This window comes from Morone saxatilis, unplaced genomic scaffold (genome assembly GCF_004916995.1).
Source record: "Morone saxatilis isolate NCDOM2014 unplaced genomic scaffold, NCSU_SB_2.0 Contig11, whole genome shotgun sequence".
Lineage (NCBI taxonomy): Eukaryota > Metazoa > Chordata > Actinopteri > Moronidae > Morone > Morone saxatilis.
Window position 1 is genome coordinate 15,219,161 of NW_023339663.1, and position 19,581 is coordinate 15,238,741.

The 19,581-nt window shown below is 39.4% G+C and overlaps 1 protein-coding gene across 1 annotated transcript in view; it reads left to right on the forward strand.

Annotated features, from left to right (window-relative positions):
- The window catches only part of adam10a (ADAM metallopeptidase domain 10a), a 24,732-nt gene extending 5,815 nt beyond the window's left edge, over positions 1-18,917 (forward strand). Inside the window, exons 3-16 of the mRNA XM_035682510.1 lie at positions 5,188-5,306; positions 6,641-6,799; positions 9,698-9,798; positions 10,257-10,415; positions 10,832-10,924; positions 11,214-11,397; positions 13,564-13,727; positions 13,861-14,044; positions 14,135-14,285; positions 14,414-14,597; positions 14,716-14,827; positions 14,944-15,164; positions 15,285-15,411; positions 15,877-18,917. Of these exons, the coding sequence (XP_035538403.1) occupies positions 5,188-5,306; positions 6,641-6,799; positions 9,698-9,798; positions 10,257-10,415; positions 10,832-10,924; positions 11,214-11,397; positions 13,564-13,727; positions 13,861-14,044; positions 14,135-14,285; positions 14,414-14,597; positions 14,716-14,827; positions 14,944-15,164; positions 15,285-15,411; positions 15,877-16,001 (2,083 nt within the window). The 3' untranslated portion in view covers positions 16,002-18,917. The remainder of the gene's footprint in view (positions 1-5,187; positions 5,307-6,640; positions 6,800-9,697; positions 9,799-10,256; positions 10,416-10,831; positions 10,925-11,213; positions 11,398-13,563; positions 13,728-13,860; positions 14,045-14,134; positions 14,286-14,413; positions 14,598-14,715; positions 14,828-14,943; positions 15,165-15,284; positions 15,412-15,876) is intronic.
- The last annotated feature ends 664 nt before the right edge of the window (positions 18,918-19,581 follow it).

A 19,581-nucleotide genomic window follows, 5' to 3' on the forward strand; every position in this document is an offset into this window, starting at 1 on the left:
TTTCTTACTGTTTTTATTTTTTATGTGTTGTACAGTGTCCTCAAGTGCCCAGAGAGGTGCCTTTAAATAAAATGTATTATTATTATTATTGTGGTTATTCAAAAATCGAAAAAGACGAGACTCACCACATTATTGCTGTAATCAAAACATTATCTTTAACATACAATTCAAGATGAGCCCTTGTCAAGGCCGAGTTGTCTCAGTACAGTTGTACCACCCTTGTTTTGGAAACAGATTATTTCAGGCACAAACACTGTATAATACTCTTAGATTTGTATCAGCTGAGCTCTTGTCACTTGGTATAAGCAGACTGCAGCAGAATATGTACGAGTAAAACATTTCAAAATTAAGGGCTTTCAATAGTGACATTTCATTAGAGGCTTTGAGTGTGTAAACTGCCGCTTCAATAAGTCATTCGATACTCTTCCACATCTGGCCATTTTGCACATGCTGCCTAACAGTCATTGTAAGAGCATAGAAAATGTGGACTAGCTGGCTTGCCTTGACTCAGTAACAATAGAAGTTTGTTTGTTGCTGCCTTTAATGTGTACATGAATGTCATCTCTTCAGTATGTACACATACTTACTATTCCTACTAATGAGAAATGTCTTTCCAGTTGCCCCTTTCTGTCTCACTACCATTTCTATCTGCTTCTCCCTTTTAACCTTTTTCAGTTTTTGCCAAGTTAAAGGGTGTAACAATGATTTAACTCAGCAGCACTGTTTTTCCGAGATTCCCCTGCTTCCCTCTTCACCAAGCCTGTCTGTTGTGGGCTATCGAGGCCCTGTCCAACAGATCCTTTTCCTCGTGTTTTTGTGCTCTTTCCTGTCATTGCTTGCCTCTGAGGTGCTGCCTTTATTGGTGAGACACAGTGTCATGCAGCATGATCATTTTCAATGTCTGAGTAGTCTGTGGTGCCTAAAGAGGACATAAACAACCTTTTGTGGAGGACATTGAATTGGACATGATTTGCAGTTTAATGTAGGATTTAATGTCGGATGGACCTGCAGTCTGTCTACTGCACACATACTCTCCTGGATGCTAGTAGCTGAGGAAAAAAGCAGTTGTATAGCACAAACCATGACGTGTAGTGGAGCAGGCCAGACATTTTCAATAGTACTCAAGTCCAGTTCACTGAACAGGAAAAGAGTATGCAATGAGAGATTTATGAACAGTTTGGACAACCTGTATGTGGTATGTGGAAGGAATAATGAGAAAGTGTCAAACTATTGCTGGTTACATAGTACCGTAATAATCTGTCATGGCTGGTATATTTGTGTTTTGTTTTGTGGTAAAGGAAGGAAGATGTTTAGCTTATTATTGGCTCCAGGTATAATTGGTCCAGTTCTCTGCAGCATCACAAACACAATATCATATACCCTTGTGCGAGCTAATACAAGAAAATACCATAGTCTTGAAACAAATATCTTCTGTGTAATGCTTACAGTAAATTTTTATTATTTTGTAATTTGTCAGGGAGATTTTGATTTAACTCTGTGGTTAAAGCTACTATCTTACTCTTTATGTTCTCCCTGAATTCATTGGGTTTACTAGTGTGTGCAGCGTTTGCAACACAGACACAGACACACACACACACTCTCCCTTCTGTTAAAGACAGGCCGGTGTGGCACTATAGAGGTTTGTTGTAACAAGAGAAAAGCCTTCTTGTGTATGCCCGCTCACATGGAGGACTTGTGGCTGGATCAGGTGACGGGAAAAGGCATGGCAAACAGTTGTATCTGTGCAGGGCTTCTTTACAAAACAGAGGTGCCAAATGAATAGTCAGCTGTTGGCTTTTATGCAATGCTAGGGGGATGTGACACCAGCTTTCCAAGAATAAGACTCATTTGTGAGATGTGTTTTTCCCCTTTGTAAGACATAAGATGGTTATAAAAATCCAGTAGTGTTCAGAGGCCCAGGTTCATGTAACAGGCTTTGTAATATCCTTTCTGATTTTGAAATGTAATCTTCGCTCGCATAATAAGCACTCACACGCACACGAAGAAATCTGCTCCCTAATCACGACCATATTACATATTACAAGAATAAAAAATAATGGATCACACACACAAGTTTCTCACCTGGTCTATCTATTCAAAAACAAAAATATTTAACTGGTTTGAAATGAGGGAGAAATTAGGCAGTTCTGTGGTATTCAAACAAAGTTCATTAATAACTTGCTTAGCAGGTTAAACGTACTAACCTAGGTAGTTATAATTGTGTTAATAAATACAAGGTATTAAGGATGTGCTAGTGCTACAACTTTCCCTTCTTCAATAATAAAGGAGAGTACTGAAACACATCTTAACAGCTATGTACTAAAGGTGCAATGAACAAATATTTCAACACAAATGTGTCTCCTTCAAATTAAAAACATGTATCAACATAAACATGCTTTGTGGTAGAGCTAGCAGCTGGTGACTGTATGTCTCCTACCTTCCTGCCTGGCTGTGAAACTTTTATAACTCTTCGGGTAAAGAAGACATACCGTGGCTTTCCTAAATATCGCACATTGCAAAAAGTTAGACGGTGAACATGCAAAGCAAGGAAAAGGAGGGTGCTCCTCCAGAGAATGTAAACATGTAATAAGTACTGTAGATATTTGCCGTACCATCTCTGTAGACTTGATGGCACTCCCATTTATTTGAGCTGGCCTGCTTACTGAGCAAAATGTATGACTGTCAGATGCTTGAGTCAGTATGTTCAGCATTTGGGATATGTCTGAATAATTTACCAGGCAGCTGCTTCTGTGAGATGAATAACACTGACTTGGTCCACATCCTCTCCTCCTCCTGTCTGTTGCAGGCCATGTTTATTTGTCTGCAAGTTGTTGTCTGAAACGTGATGCAGTGATTATTTTTTTGTTCCTTCACAATATTTTGTGGAACTTCACATACCTCACCCATCCCTCTGATCTATAGAGAAAGACTGAGCGGTAATATGATGTAGTATAATGTTTTATGTAGTAGACTGCCACTAGCTGTGACTTCTGCATAGCTCTGATTATGACGTACGACGTTACTGACTTTCATTGTCCTCAGTTATTTGGAAGCCGGTGATCAAATATGCAAAAAGTTGCACCATGCAGTTTTAAAGCCTCTTGGTTAAATGTATGTGCTATATAGACTGCTTATAGATCATTTAAGTCTTTACTTTGTTAAAATTCTTCTGGAAAAAGTGCCTTCATGGACAGATAAACAGTTGTTGACAATAAACGTTTAAAATGCCTTTGCAGATCCCTCATATTGCAGATTAAATTTCAAACTGAATAATCTACTTATTGCTTCATCTGCATCTGTGACCAGTGTGCCATGGTGGTATCATGGGCCAAATGAGCTTTTGATCGGGCATAGATGAAGTCCTGAGGTCATATTGATTGTTGTAGTCCATTATAAGGTGGGGAAAGGCCAAACACTGTAATGGGTGTGCCAGGATGAATAACAAGCAGAGGAATTTATCCCAAATCTATTGCGAGATGATCCCTGTGTCACAACGCTGACTAAAAGAGTGGGTCATACTACAGTCTTTGTTCCACATGTTTGAAAGTATTTTTTGTTTTTTCTGGTTCCCTTCTCTTGACTTAATTTGGCAGAAGTCTCCTACTTCAGAATACAGATCACACCATGTTAAACTGCTTAAAATACGAGCAAATCCACTTGATCCTTTTAACTTAACAAACCCATGCCTAGATACATAAAAAATGGAATATTGGTTATCATATATGACTTTACCATTAGTACCAAAGTAAAAGAATCCAGTGTTCATAATTAATATTGTATGTTGTGGTGAAATGAATGGAAAATATTGTAACTGCAACAAAAAGGGATGTGTGCAAAATGAGAACAGGACTGATGTAGGGAATGCAGGGTCCTATCAGGGAGTCATCCTGTTCAGGGATATCCTGGTCTGTGTCTGACCTTTTTCAACGTTATCCACTACCTCGCTCTCCCAAACATTTTCTGTTCGGTTCCTCCCCACATTCAATCTGTCTCTTGTGCTCAGCTTGTCTTGGGCGGAATTGTTTCATTTCCTACTTATTCCTGCACTGAAAAAAGTCTGCCTTGACATCCTCAGTCTCTGTTCTCCTCTGCAAATAAATCTGTGGTTAAAGTAGATGTTAACGGTGTGCCAGATGGAAATAACCTTATACTTTTGGTCTGACCCCCATATTCAATTCAATGTTATTTGTATAGCGCCAATTCATAACAGAAGTTATATATTATACACAGACCACCGATTCTATACATATTTCATACATACACATACATAAAGGCCAGTTTACTTGTCACAGGGAATGCCACGCTGTAACCTTGCTAATGACATCACATTATCTCAGCTTGGGCTTGGAGACTAAAATGTGCAACAGATAGGCTGCAGGAGTTTAAATTACATGGGCATTTACCAGGCTGGGGTAAAATGTATTATTGGTTGTGTTTTGGGAAATGTTTTGGGAGCTTGACCCATACTATGGACCAAAATCAATACGTAAATGATTAAAAACAGAGGAAGTGACTACACTGATATGCTTCCTGGCTAATGTATTCCTGTCTGATAATACCTAATCTCGGGTTGAGGCTACTAACCTGCATATGAAAGGACATGGGATTTAAATCATTTTGAAATGTTCTTTGCCTTGTTAAATAGTGCATTAACATACAAATCAACAATAGTACCATTCATAAATGGCTCAGTATGGGGTAGTAATGTGAACATCATTTGAGTCATCTGGAAGAAGCTTCACACCTTGAGATCAAACCATGTGATTTATAAAGATCTTTCTGGTGAGGAGTATTCCTCTGATCTACATTTGCTCGGGTTTCTGGGAAGCCAGTGACTCATGTGAACCTCATGTGATGCTTACCTTTCTGTTTTTGACATGACGTTTATGTTAATGAGAGGATTACAAAAAAAGTACTGTGCGCAAATCTTCACATGCTTTTCCTCATGACATAATTCTTCTTCTAACTCACTGAGCACAGCAGTACTGTGCCACAATCAGCACTGCAGCACTAAAGCTCACTGAAAAATATGGGAGAGCTCTTTTCTGAGAACATGACATTAACAGAGGAAGGCTTGAGGGTTTGGGCGTGAAACTGTTGCGTTGCCCACAAGTCAGTGTGTCAGAGTTTCTGTTTGATGTTTAATGCTCATTCTAATAAGACATTTTCTCCTATTCTTCTCTTTAGACATTTTAACTTGCGGATGAAGAGAGATACAACTCTGTTTCATCCAGATGTCGTCATTGAGGTGTCGGGAGAGCAGGGACCCATTGATACATCACATATTTACAGTGGAGAAATCTTTGGTAAGTCCAGCTGTTTCCATGGTTTTCCATTAAATTGAATGTCTGCATCATTGTATCATCCCAACGTTATCCCTTATATACTCTTGAGTCTCAAACATTTTAATTGCAGGTCAGTGTTTTCATCTACTGCTATACTATGTTTGCATGGTCAAAGTTTGGGTGCATTAGGGAATATTGTATATATCTGTATGTGTGTGAGAGAGCGAGAGAAATTTAAAAGTTGTTTTTGTCCAGTATTTATTATGCCATAGCCCAACACACACAGGACATACTTTTTACCATTTATCCAGTTCTTCCTTCCGTTCCTAATCCCTCCCTGGACTTCTTCCTGCTTACTGTTTCCAGCAGAGTTCAAACGAACAAGAGAAAAACATGGATGTTTGTTTCACACACACCAATCACAACATGACAAAGACAAAGGGGACAGATAAAATCAATATTATTCTTATTGAAGGATAAGTGTCTGTAATCTGTGTGCTGTACAAGTGCTTATAATCATAATGTGGCACCAGTACATTACTGCTTGAGCTGTGTAATCGTAATTAATTGTCCAAATTCCTCATATTTGGGAATGCTACAGATTTGAGATCAATTATGTTTGTAATTAACCAAACACCTTACGCTTTATTTCATGCAATTATACCACCGTACTTCAGTCAGCAGTCTCTGTGAACAGCTTGGATTAGATATTTTTCACCTCTTGTGGTAGTAAATTCTTGAAATTCCAAAAGCCGTGCCTTTGTGCATTAAACTCTTTATGCTGCTGTAACCATAGGCATTATTTAAACTAGTAACAAAGTTGTCATCTTCCATGCAAATACCACCATCTAGATGAATAGAGAGATAGAGATTCATTTTTAAATGTATTTTTTTGGCCTTTTATTGCCTGTATTGGATAGACCAATGAAGATAGACACCAGAAGGGGGGTAGAGAGGGGATGACATGCAGCAAAGGGCCGCAGGTCCGATTCGAACCCTGGGCCGCTGCAGCAACTCCGTACATGGTCGCCAGCTCTACCAGGTGAACTAACCGGCGCCCTGAGATAAAGATATTTTATTGATCCCTGGGGGGGAAATTAAGGTGTTACAGCAGTTCACATTCAAACAATAACAGAAAGGAAGAAGGTCACAGAGTCAAATCTATTTGGTCAAATTGACAAAACAGATTTTCTGTACAACTAAACTGCATGAATATTTAGATCAGTGGTTTTTCATTGTATAGTCAGTGTAGAAAAATATTACTCTGATATTCAGTTGAAATAATTAACTTTCTTTACACAAATACTGTGTTTTGTCTGCATCTGCTTATCCTCGTCCTCTGTTTTGTATTTCAGGTGAAAAGGGCACTCTGACCCACGGCTCCGTGGTTAATGGGCGCTTTGAGGGATTCATTAAAACCCACCAAGGCACATACTATGTTGAACCCTCAGAGAGGTACCTCAAGGACAACAATGTTCCCTTCCACTCCATCATCTATCATGAGGATGATATCAGTAAGTATCCGCCATTGCACTTGCTTTATCCAAAGGCTCCGTACGGTCTAGAGGTAGTCCAAGTCCACATAATTTGCACACTTGTAGTGAAAGGTTGTGACTTTCTTGCCTTTAGCTATGCCACAGACATGTGTCTTGTTGGCTGTAGTACAAATACTTTTAACAGGAGCCTTTTGAAATGGATCTATGTAGGAATATTTTTTATCTGAAGATTAAGAAAACTGAAGATTCTCACCTGACTTCTTCTATGCTGCTTAGAAATGGAGATGATATATTAGAAAATTACTACTTTAAGAAGGGTAATTTTGAGCAAAACGTTGCTTTTGCACTATGAAGAATAAAATTGTGATGTATTGGTGTGGCAAGTGTGGGCTGATGGTTAACTGATGGTAAAGCAGTTGATAGACAAGGCCTGCTAAGCTTGGAGAGAAGGGTATGTTTGACAGACTGGTAGCAGCAGGACTTGGCTCTGGGGCCTGGGCCACAGACAAGGTGGTCAGCATTTACTGGAGGCTGGAGTGGAGCACGACACAGCATAGGCGTGACTACAACCAAATGACAGATGCTCCATTATATTATTAGGAAACTGCAGGTTTCCCAATCTTTTCCTCAGAAACAGACAACTCTGAAAATATTTCGAAGTAATTAATAGATTTCAGACAGGCAAGGTGTGGTTGTGGGTGCAAACACTGCATGAGTAGGAACATTATCCAGTTACTTTAGACTCACAATTCCAGCCCAAAGAACAACATTTAACAAACAGGGAGTGAGTCTGATATGAACCCCACCTTGGCTTCAGGCTGGCTGATACTGACTGCCCCCCACACACACACACACACACTGTCAGTAGTGTCAGAGAAGACGCTGGTTGGAGGTAACAAAAGGTCGCAGGTGAAAATGAGGAAAAGTGAGACTCACTAGATAAAGAAAATTGTTTGTTTTTTTAAAACACTTCTCATAGTTTTGGCCTTCATTCCTGCCTTTTATCTCCCCAATTAATTCTGATTTGGCAGTTTTACATGAAGACTTGCCCACTTATCACTGCTGAGTTGGAATGTGGTTGGCCCTTAGAAACTTGTGTGGAAAATTTTGTGCCAGAGGTTTTTGGTCTGTGATTAATGAATTTCCTATCATCCTACATGCATTTTCACATACAATGAAGGCAAGATTTTCAGAAGGTCCCTGCTAACATCTGCACTAAATGTGCGGTCAGTCATGGAGAAAGATTTTATTTGTTGAGTTTATTGTTGAATCTCATTCCCATGTCGTTATTTCCAAGCCACTTTCCCATTTACCGATCCAAAGCTTCGGTATTTGACAACCTCGGAATGAGACTCAGCAGTCATCTTTCTCTGTGATATATCATAGTGAAATGAATGGGAAACAGTGCCTAAAAATGCTTTTTATGCTTCTATCAGTGGAGAAGAGGGAGGGATGATGGTTCTAGAAACAAAAAAGTCTTCTTCACTTCTAACTCTTGGCTTTTCTCACAATTCTTTTTACTTCCGTCCAAATTGCAAGGGTCTTTTGATTAGCAGTTGAATGAGACAGCATTCACTGTAGGGACAAAGAAGGCTTTCTTGGTGGAAAAGCACGTTGTTAGAGGTTGAATGTGTTGTTTCAGTGTGTGTTCAGTCAGTTTAGTAACCAGCACCGTTCTCTTCACTGAATGACCAACAATGTTTGTGAGACATTCAGGCGGCACCACAATTAATGGGACTGTAATTTTTGCAAATACAAGCTGCTCAGTAATCCATTAGTTTACAACAGTTTGATTGCAGCCAAAATCATCAGAACACATTAATTTGCAGCACCACCAGCACACTGTCGGCATTGTTCATTATTGTTCTAGTAACTTGGCTTTTTGGCGACTGACCTTGATTAGACTTATAAAGACATAAACCACACAACAGTTTACAGCTGCTTACTTTCACTATGAGGCTGTTAACTTTATGGTTTTATAGCCTGCTGCTTGTATAAAACAACTATAGTACTATAATGCTCTTTTAACTTTCAGTATGTACTATTTTCACATTAAATAAAACTAAATAAACTTGACGTGTTCCTCATCATCAGTCTGTTTGTTCATACCTCCTTTATCTGAAATTGCTCTATCACTGTGATGTGGGGAAACTTTGAATCATACATTATTTCCTGTATGGGCGTGGCCAGTGGTGAACTGCCGTGTTGTGATTATCAGCAGAGGTGGTGATTCTGTATCGCAAGACTAATCCCATCCTGTTTTCCTGATCCAGTAAAGACAGCTGCTGAAGCCAGATGGAAGTGCTGTGATCGTACACAGATACATATGCTGAAATGTGTATTGCTCATATGAAAACAGAGGCAGCCACTTTGTTCTACTGTGTTCAGTCTAGATATGAACGCAGTGGAGATTGTGATTGTAAATACTGTGAGAACTCCCCGAAGAGCTGATCTGAACTGGTTCAACCAAAAGACTGGAAAATCTATTCATATTGCACACAGAGTCTGTTTGGAGGCCCATCCTGTTTGCCCTTTAAAATTCAATGCAGCAGACTGTTAATGCAGTCACAATGTGTGCACTAGCTTGGAGGGAACTTTGTTACACAGCAGCTGAAAATTGGAAAATGGGTTGAACAGAGAAGCAATTGTTTCAATTAGGAGAGGCAGGTCATGGGTAATGCTTTTTCTGTTCACATTGAAAGTTGAAAGAAAGATATAAAGGAGAGAGAGGACGGTAACACTTATTTGTAGAGAGAAAAGCCAAATCTCTCAAGCCTTTTTATTTAATGCAGCTGCTCTTGCACCTCGATTCACCCTGATTCAGATTCTCCAGCACGCCATAGAGGACTCTAAAGAGATCCATGACGCAGTGTAAGCTCTTCACAACCATTCCCTTATCTCCTCCCCTTCTACCAGATTATCCCCATAAGTATGGCTCAGAGGGTGGCTGCGCGGACCACTCAGTGTTTGAGAGGATGAGGAAGTACCAGGCATCTGGAGTAGAGGAGCCAGTCAAAGTAAGTGCCAGCATCACAAAAAAAGCCCCTCCTCCTTCCAGCTTATAATTAAACACACACACAGATGGACAAAGCTCATGAGATTAAAAAGATCTTATCTCGTATCCAACCTACCTTACAATAACAGGAAGTGGATGTGTATATTTTTAGCACAGGTGTACATGCTTGTTTATTAGCAATGTTGAAGCCCTACGCAGTCTTTTTTCAAAAAGTCTTCAGAGCATAAAGTCTTTTCTTCTACACAGTGGCTTTATTCAGCATTATTGAACATTATTGAACCAGGCTATCTATATTGGTTTGCAAAATAAGAGGGAACTATCATAAGAGAAAGGGACTTCCTAAAATCAGAACTGATAAGTATTTGGCTTGAGATGGAGGTAAACATCTATTGTCTTACCCACTCGATCTTCCCTCTGTGTAATCCTGAGGGGGCTTGTTTTTTGTTTTGTTTTTTACAGGGGGTGAACAGTGTGTCGGAGGAGGAGAGCTCTCATCGTCCTGTTATTCTGAGGAAAAAGAGAGCAGCGGCAAAAGAGAAAAACACTTGCCAGCTCTTTATTCAGACTGACCACCTTTTCTTCAAATACTACGGCACAAGAGAGGCTGTTATTGCCCAGGTATGCACACAGTATGGACACATGACTTAAGTCTGCAGACTCTTTTGTCTGATTAACACATCAAGGAAATGTGTTTATCCTTATGCCCTCTGTTGTTATATAGTATATTATATTCATAGAATATAGAGTTATTTATACATATACGTACATCAGGAAATAATTCTGTAGTGCATCTTTTGAATTTGCGTCTGGGGGAATGTATACACCAGTAACAAGATAGTGATGATAATATATGTGATATAATAATATGGTTTCCCCCTCACATAAAAAGAGACAGTGTCAGTCCACTCTAACTGGGTTTGACAGAATCCTCCTATTTTTCTGGAAATGTGACAAAGCTTAGTGTCTTTAATGCAGTCGTTTATCCACTGCTGTATTTGCCTCACTACTAATCTGACCAATCACTTTCTCTGCAGATCTCCAGCCATGTAAAGGCCATTGACTCCATTTACCAGGCCACAGACTTCATGGGTATCAGAAACATCAGCTTCATGGTTAAAAGGATCAGGGTGAGTTGAATCTCAACAAAGAGTATGCTTCAAACCTCAGGTGAATGCTAGCTGCCATTTTGAGTCTGAACATGTGGGCTGTGCTGCAGAATCACTTTATATAACAACTGACCTGAAAAGAATCAAGCTGCTAGTATTTTCTTTGCAGTGAGCAGTGTGGTGTGAATATTTGTCATTTTATGCCAAAGGCTTTTTAGTTTCTACAAGCTCTATCTATTACTCTATCGGTGCAGAAGTCTTTCTCATTTCACGCTTCTCTTCTGTAATTGTTCAACTCTCATTTCTCCAGATAAATACTACAAACGATGAAAAGGACAAAACCAATCCTTTCCGCTTTTCCAACATTGGAGTGGAGAAGTTTTTGGAGCTTAACTCTGAACAGAACCATGATGACTACTGCCTAGCCTACGTCTTTACCGACAGGGACTTTGATGATGGGGTGCTTGGCTTGGCTTGGGTTGGGGCTCCTTCAGGTTGGTACACACCCCCCACACACACACACACACACACACACACATACACACATAAACACACACATACACAAACAACCCTGGGGGTGACATTTAGGCTGAATGGGTGTTTTCTAACGCAGGGACTTAACTCCAGATCATCCAGCTGAACAACACTCTTCCTATTTGCTACAGTAATCTTCTGACAGTTATGCAGGATAATACACATCTTTTCCAATCTCAGCATCAGTAGCAGAATGCTGTGGTGAGCGGAATAAGCAGAGGCATGGGGAGCTGGTTGAATAACTCGGCCCCTGTTATCATGGTACTGATGTTCCTTGAAATAATGAGCAAAACTCCAATAGGACTGTGTCTCTATTTACCCCAGCAGACCTTGATAAGTCTCACCATTTCAGTCATTCCATTACCAACCCAGTGTCCAACCAAATACACACACTCGCAGATAACAGACACACACACACTAATAATGCATATAATATTTTTTATGTGGTAATGTGCCAGAAGGAATGCCTCTATCTGTCCTACTTTGTCATGACTCATAATGTGTTCTTCCCATCAATATGTTATATAAACTGGCTTTTTCCTCACAGACACAACATGTATGAGTGATAGTTATGGAGGGTTATCTTTCCTATTCCTTTGAATAAGTTCAGACACCACAATCTCAACATGAAGAATTCAGAAACAAACACAGACAATCAATACGGGCAAATTAGGAATGCTGTAAGCAGAAAGAATCGATTTGAGTATAGGGATGGAGAGGAGATGGGCTGCAGTGAGCTGTGAGGTAATTGTTTGAACAAAGAGAGTCTAGAACAAACGGCCATTAGGGGTACTGGTCAAGCACAACTGATATGTATCCTGTTTGATGTGACCAGTTGTGGAGGAGCTACACAAGCAAACACACACACACACATACATGCAGTAAACAAATGTATAAGGTGCAGTCATTCTCATGTACTCTTGAACATAATGGACACGTTATTTATTGCTTTAAGTGCTTTGGTCTCATGTTTCTGTGCTGGCAGAAGCTGCCTCATTATGACTATATGGATTATGGGAAAAGCAGTAGCACTGCAGGCAGTGCTTATTGTTGTCTGACTGCGAGTGGTTTCCAGTGTATTGTTGTGCTTTTTCAAGTCGGTCTTGTGTATTTTAGATAATTAAATAATTTTAGATAATTCAAAGTGTAGCAAAGGCCATGGGTTAGTTTACATGGTGCATGCCTCAGTCCTTTGAGCAGCCAAAAATTCATAATTATTTTAAGATCATAATTTTGTGTTTCTTTAAAACGCTGTTAATTGTTTACATTTTTTTTAACTGGTTATAAAACAGTCTAAATTTAATATGTATGCCTCTATATGACCTACCTAAGCACACCAGATCATCGGCAAGAAGACTATTTCTATGTAGTTATTCTTAATAAATGCCACAGGCATATATAGGCATTATAATATGAATGCACAGTTATGTGCTTTTTGCACACCATTTTACTGCATATTGCAAATGGTGTATATATTTTTTATTATAGTCTGATATGTTCTATTATATTTTATAATATTCTTATTTTGTGATTCTTTATTGTACTATTTGCACTACATTCCCCTGCTGCTGTGTCTAATTGAATTTCTCCTACGGGGGATCAATAAAGGAACATCTTATCTTATGTTTTATAGTGGTATATGGTACACCACATCCAGTTTCTATTTAACTACCACTACAAACTAAACTGTATGTGGGCCTAACAAGAGAAGTAGAAAAGAAGTCATTTCTACATGTATAATTATAACTCTGGAAAATGCCTCACATTCTAGTATGATAATTTGCTTCTTTGCTTGATGCAGAAAAGTTGATATTGTATCTGACACCACATGTAGTGCATGACTCTGTCCTTGTGAATGCAGACCAATATGTTTTCAGTTTTATAATAAAAATGACACTGCAGATACATCGGCCAGTTATGTATTCAAGAATAACTTCACCTAGGTCTGAATACCTTTCCCCACAGGAACAAACATGCTTTTGATTGAATTTAATTGACCTATTAGCTTCAATCTGCAACAGTGAATCAACCCTATTATTACAATACAAATACTCTTCTCTCTGAGACCTTGTGGGTGTTTAAACAGCATGATAATCCATTCTACTCTTTTTATTCTCCTGTCACAGGAAGCTCTGGTGGCATCTGTGAGAAGAGCAAACTGTACTCTGATGGGAAGAGGAAGTCTCTGAACACTGGCATCATCACTGTGCAGAACTATGCCTCCCATGTCCCTCCAAAGGTGTCACACATCACCTTCGCTCATGAGGTTGGGCACAACTTTGGCTCTCCTGTAAGTACTCTGATTTAAAACATTGGCCTTTGCCAGTGCATTTCTTTCTCTTGCTTAGATGTACAATATATTATATTCAGCTCTCTCTCAAGTCTCTCTACCCACTGTCCATTACCTGGCCACTGTTTTACAGCATGACTCTGGAATTGAATGCACCCCTGGAGAGTCCAAATTGCAGGACAAAAAGGAGCGAGGTAACTACATCATGTACGCCAGAGCCACATCAGGGGACAAACTCAACAATAACAAGTTCTCCATCTGCAGCATCCGCAATATAAGCGCTGTTCTGACAAAAAAGAGAGACGATTGTTTTGTCGGTAAGTTCTCTCTTATGAACATATCTGTTCCCGTCTATGTGTGTGGGAGAAAGAGATTCTTTCATCATTCTGTTGTGTCTGTGTGTTCAGAGTCTGGCCAGCCTATCTGTGGTAACGGACTAGTGGAAGAAGGAGAAGAGTGTGACTGCGGCTACAGCGATCAGTGTAAAGACGTCTGCTGCTATAGCGCCAATGAAGGGGAAGGCAAAAAGTGCAAACTCAAACCTGGCAAAATCTGCAGGTAAGATGTGATGAACATACCTTTGTACAGTCAATTTGTGAAAGTGTTATTTGAGCACACAACATTGCTGTCCGTACCATAGCATTTGTTTGACTTTTGATTGCATATTTGTAATTCTTATCCCTCAGTCCCAGCCAAGGCCCATGTTGCACAGCAGAGTGTACTTTCAAGGGTCTAAATGACAAGTGCAGAGTTGAGTCCGAGTGTGCTCAGGAGGGCACGTGTAATGGAGCTACTGCACTGTGTCCTACCTCAGAACCAAAGCCAAACCACACCTCTTGCCATTCGGAAACGCAAGTCTGCCTCAATGGGGTATGTTGGTATCAGTTGCCCTCTTGCTGTTTAAGGTCTGTTGTGTGCAGTTTTTGAACTTGTCTTTGTATTTGAAGTGAAAGTTTTTTTTTCTTCTGCTGCTTGCCTTTTTAATTAGGTATGTTCCGGTTCCATTTGTGAGAAGTACGGTCTGGAGGTATGCACCTGTGCCAGCGAAGAAGGCAAGGATGAGGCAGCTGAGCTGTGCCACGTGTGCTGCATGGAGAAAAGTGAGTGGCAGTTGGCTGTTAGTTTTACTTCCTGTTCTTAGTTGTGTCATCTTGAGGCTGAAGGACTGAGTAATTGTCAGTGTTTCAATGGTCACTCCTTCTCCTTCTGCCCTCAGTGAACCCCAGCACTTGCAGCAGCTCAGGCTCAGAAAAATGGGCCATGTTCTTCAACAAGAAGGTTACAACGCTGCAGCCCGGCTCACCCTGCAATGATTTTAAGGGCTACTGTGATGTGTTCATGAGGTGTCGTCTGGTGGACGCAGACGGGCCTCTGGCAAGGCTTAAAAAAGCCATCTTCAATGCAGAACTCTATGAGAATATTGCAGAGTGGATAGTGGTGAGTGTCACAGTACAGGAAATGTGGCAACTCTCTCCAGTGGAGCCAACACTAAAGATCTGTCAACAAAATGACACAAACAATATTCAGATGTCCTTTAATATATCTTCTCTTATCCAGGCTCACTGGTGGGCAGTGCTGTTGATGGGTATCGCTCTTATTATGCTAATGGCTGGTTTCATCAAGATCTGCAGCGTCCACACCCCCAGCAGCAACCCCAAACTGCCCCCACCAAAGCCACTGCCAGGTACAGTACATCATTTATGTTTATGTTTACATGTACGATTACATGTTGATTAGGGTTCAGGGAGTCCTCTGCTGAAATGAGTATCTGGTATGGACGAAGTACTTTTTACGAGTGTGAGTGTCATCAGAGTAGAATGTGTCCATATACATACACCAAGTTTCATAAGAAAAACATGTAAAATAGTTCTCCTAAAACATTGCTCTGAGGGTCAATTCTGAGGCTACAGATAATGGTGTACTTGCTCATCCCTAATGTTGATGCACTTTGTTATAAGATACTACGACTAAGAAGTGTTTAAGTGTGAATAATGACCTGTTGGCTAAGATAACATTTGTTAGAATAATGAGGCAGGTGTTGCTACTCTGTCTTATCAGGAAAGCTGGATATCTAGCTGTTAAAGTAATTTACGTTATTGCTATGTTTTTAATCTTTTGCTGTGGCCACCTTTCTGTCGATGTCCTGTAGGTACACTGAATAGGAAAAGACAGCGACAGCAGCAGCAGCAGCAGCAGGCAAACCCACAACAACAGGCCACGCGGTACCACCGTCAGCAAAGAGAGAATTATCAAATGGGACAGATGAGACGCTGAGACACTGGTCTGCTCTTTGCCTTGGTTCTTCCTAGTGCCTACAATGGGAGCACTTCACTCCAAAGAGTTACCTTTACCACATATTGCAAAATTCAAAGAACTTGCAACTGGATCGATTTCACTGGACAAAGCCTGAATGAAGTTTTTTTTTTTTTTGGGCCTAACAAACTCGCCTCTGCTCTGAGAAATCAGATTAGCAGTGGTTCACACAGCTTTTATAGGAAATAAATAACTTTTCCAAGGAGGAGAAATTCACTGATCTCTGTTATGCGGTCTTAATCTCATTTTGTTTCTGTGAATGCTTTTTTTCTTCTTTTTTCTTCTTTTTTTTTTTGCAGAAAATGGAGGAGAGAGAAGAAGCTTTCACCTTCTTCTGTCCTCCATCTGTGCAACCTTTATCCTTTCCTGTTCTTCCTCTCTGAAGTGCTGCCATCATCAGCACGATAGCAGCACTGCAAGTCACAATGTTTTTTGCTGCCAATCACAAACAGCATTGAGATGTGTTTTTTTGCCAATGTAATTAGATTGTTTTAAATCAAACTTCCATCAAAAATTGAAGCTTTTTATTTCTAAAGCGTATGTTCTTTCAGTGTGCAGTTCTACAGATGTTACAGAAGGTTTTTTTCTGTGTTTCAAATGAAATAGATTTTCTGTATGATAAAGATTATTTACTCTTTTAATTCACTTTCTCAGGATTAATAAAACAACAGCAAACATTAAGTGGAAAAGATGGCTGCTTGTGTATTTCAGGGTAAATCCCTCTTGGCTGAAGCCTCTATAGAAAGGTTCACGTTAGCTGCAGAGGACGGTCGTATGAAAAGAATGTAGATAAATGGGCTTAATAAGATGCACGGCTTATATACGTAGACGGAGGGCTGTAGAGGGGAGATTGATTATCTGGATATGTTTATTTCATGTTGTCATGTGGTTTTGCAGCTGCGTTTACATTAAGGTATAGTCTGGGGCTGAAATGAATGGTGAGAGAATAGCTTTTTATCAACCTGATTGTATCACACTTTTTTTCTGTCGTGGCTGTTTTACCCTGGCTCGTTGCTTTGGCACTGATTTGTGACACAATTGTAAAACGACCATTTTGAGCTGCAGATGAGTGTGTTGTTACATTCAGAATGAGGCATGTTGAAAGCATAAAGGAGAATGTGTTAAAACTCAGCTCTGGGGACAAAGCATCCTACGTATACAAGCCGTTACTACAGAAATGTGTCCTGGTGTTATTGTCCCACGTTTTCACCTTTTTGAATTTCACATACTGGTAGTTGTTTAAGAAATCTGTCGAAACCACTCAAAAGCCGTTAGATCTTCTGGGCCTCTGTAGCCAGATGAGCATTTCTGGTTTAAATGTGATTGTGAATTTAGCTTTTATTGATTTTACTTGCAGTTCAGATTATTTGTATATGTGGAGAAATTGAATCAATTGAGGGAAAACTAGAGCTTCTAATTTTATTGTTGCTTTGTTGCTGCTGTTAACAGACATTTACCAGAGCGAACAATCACTATGTTTCTGCCACCCACCGCTGTTCTGTCCTTTTATTTTCCTACTGATTGGGATTTTCTCAAGGAACTTTGTTACCCTTGTTGCGCCCTCTTGGTTTGTGTAATTGCATTAAAAACGTGCCTACTCAGAGCAGTGTGACTGAAGTTGGTGTGCTGTGTCAGTGATCTTCACTAAGGCTGAAACCATGCATGAGGTTGCAGTTTATCCAGACTGGACTGCTGATATTAAAGAATTGTAGTGGAAATGATGTTATTTAGTGCTTGGCGCAGTGTATGATAATCAAGGAAATGTAAGTGTTTTGATATACAAATATATTGACCAACACATGAAAACTTTCATATTATAATCCACATTTTTTTCAGATTTCTGAGAGATTATAATTAGTACTATATTTACATTATATAATATAATATTATTGCCCAGCTCTAGTTTGTTTTATCTTTAGTTTTCAGTTGTCTCCAGCCAGACTAAACTTGGGTCAACAAGATGAATGAGAGTGCAGAATGAGAGTTGCATTATATATATATATATATATATATGGTATATATATATACAAATATATATGTATAGTTTCTTAAAATTACTTTAGGAGGGAACAACTCAGTTGAGAAAGGATGGACTTTCTTTTTCTTACCCTCGCAAAAGAGTTGTATCAAGCACAGCTGCAGCTCAGCATTGTTTTTCTGTGTAAGGCGTGAGGATGTTGCGTTATCGAACAGATCGATTCTATGCAGAGTACCACAGCTCAACAGCGAACAAGTTAGCCTCTTCACAGAAAAATGCCTTCAATGTTCTCTCCTGTAAGGGTACATGGAAAATTCTATTGCATTTTCATATAGTTGCTCATGTCGATGTGCTACAGCGAAGTTTCTGAACAGACAACAAAATGCAATCTTCTATGGCTTCTTATACTGATTTTGTTTGTCTATTTGGTGCTACAGGTAGTGTTTTTTTCTTGGGTCAAAGCTTAAAGTCTATTTTTCATTATCTTTGGCAAATTTAAAAGCTTTTGTGTGTTTTTGAGACCTGCTTTGCTGAATCATCCTTATGTTTTTTTTTGTTGATATGGTAAGATGTGGACAATAGTGGGTGGTTGGGGTTAATAATACTCTGGGAAATTTTTTCTTTCTTTCACATGTGTTGCTATGATGAAAATGTGCACTGAAGTGTAATTGATGTAAACTGAGAATCCAAAATGGTATAGATTGAGTACTACTGTCTGATTTTAATGTGTCCTGTGTTTTATACAGTGTCTTCAATGGTCTTTTTGTTTTTATTTACCCTTTTTGTTGTTTCCCATTCTGCTTACTTTGGAATTTTGACAAAATTTGCAAAGGCATTGTGCAAAAATATAATTTCTTTTGAACTACTTGAAATGCATTAATAAACCAGAATTGATCAAATGTTTGTTTTCACTGTTTATACTGCTTTATGCTATTATGTACAATTATTTTTTTGTTATTACACCATAAAAGTTAGACATCCATCCAGTGCAGTGATGATAGCTGCTCAAGAGCACAGCATTCAGCTGCGTTATGGTCTGAAGTGAGCTGGTGTTCAATGTTTCACGGGTTAAACCTGCTTTCAAGTTTACTGCCTTCCATTTAAACTATGTGCCCTCTGGAGCCAGCCCCTGCCTCTGTTTGAGGATTTCTGCCAGATTTCTGTGTTTACTGTTTGAGCTTTGCCCCTCAAGCTGACTGCTGTCCGAGCAGTTGGACATTTTAGCTGCTTATTATTTTAATTGTACCATTTACTGTTTTCACACTGCACTAAATTACCAGCTTCGGCTTTCCTATAGTATTTTGGAATTATTTTTGATGAGTCTCTTTGTCAATACCTGAGTAGTGAATGTAAAAAAGAAAACAGACCACAAAACAGAGTAGAAAAGGACAGAGTGCGTATTTATTGCTGGTTTGAGTCTGATTAACAGATCATGTTATTTGGAGTAGTGATGCAGGTTTTTTTAATGATGAGATTGATCATTTAATAGAGAACACTCAAAAAAGGAACATCCTTTGGAATTAACGTCATCAAAAGGTCACTGACATTGTGTTCACTGTCTGG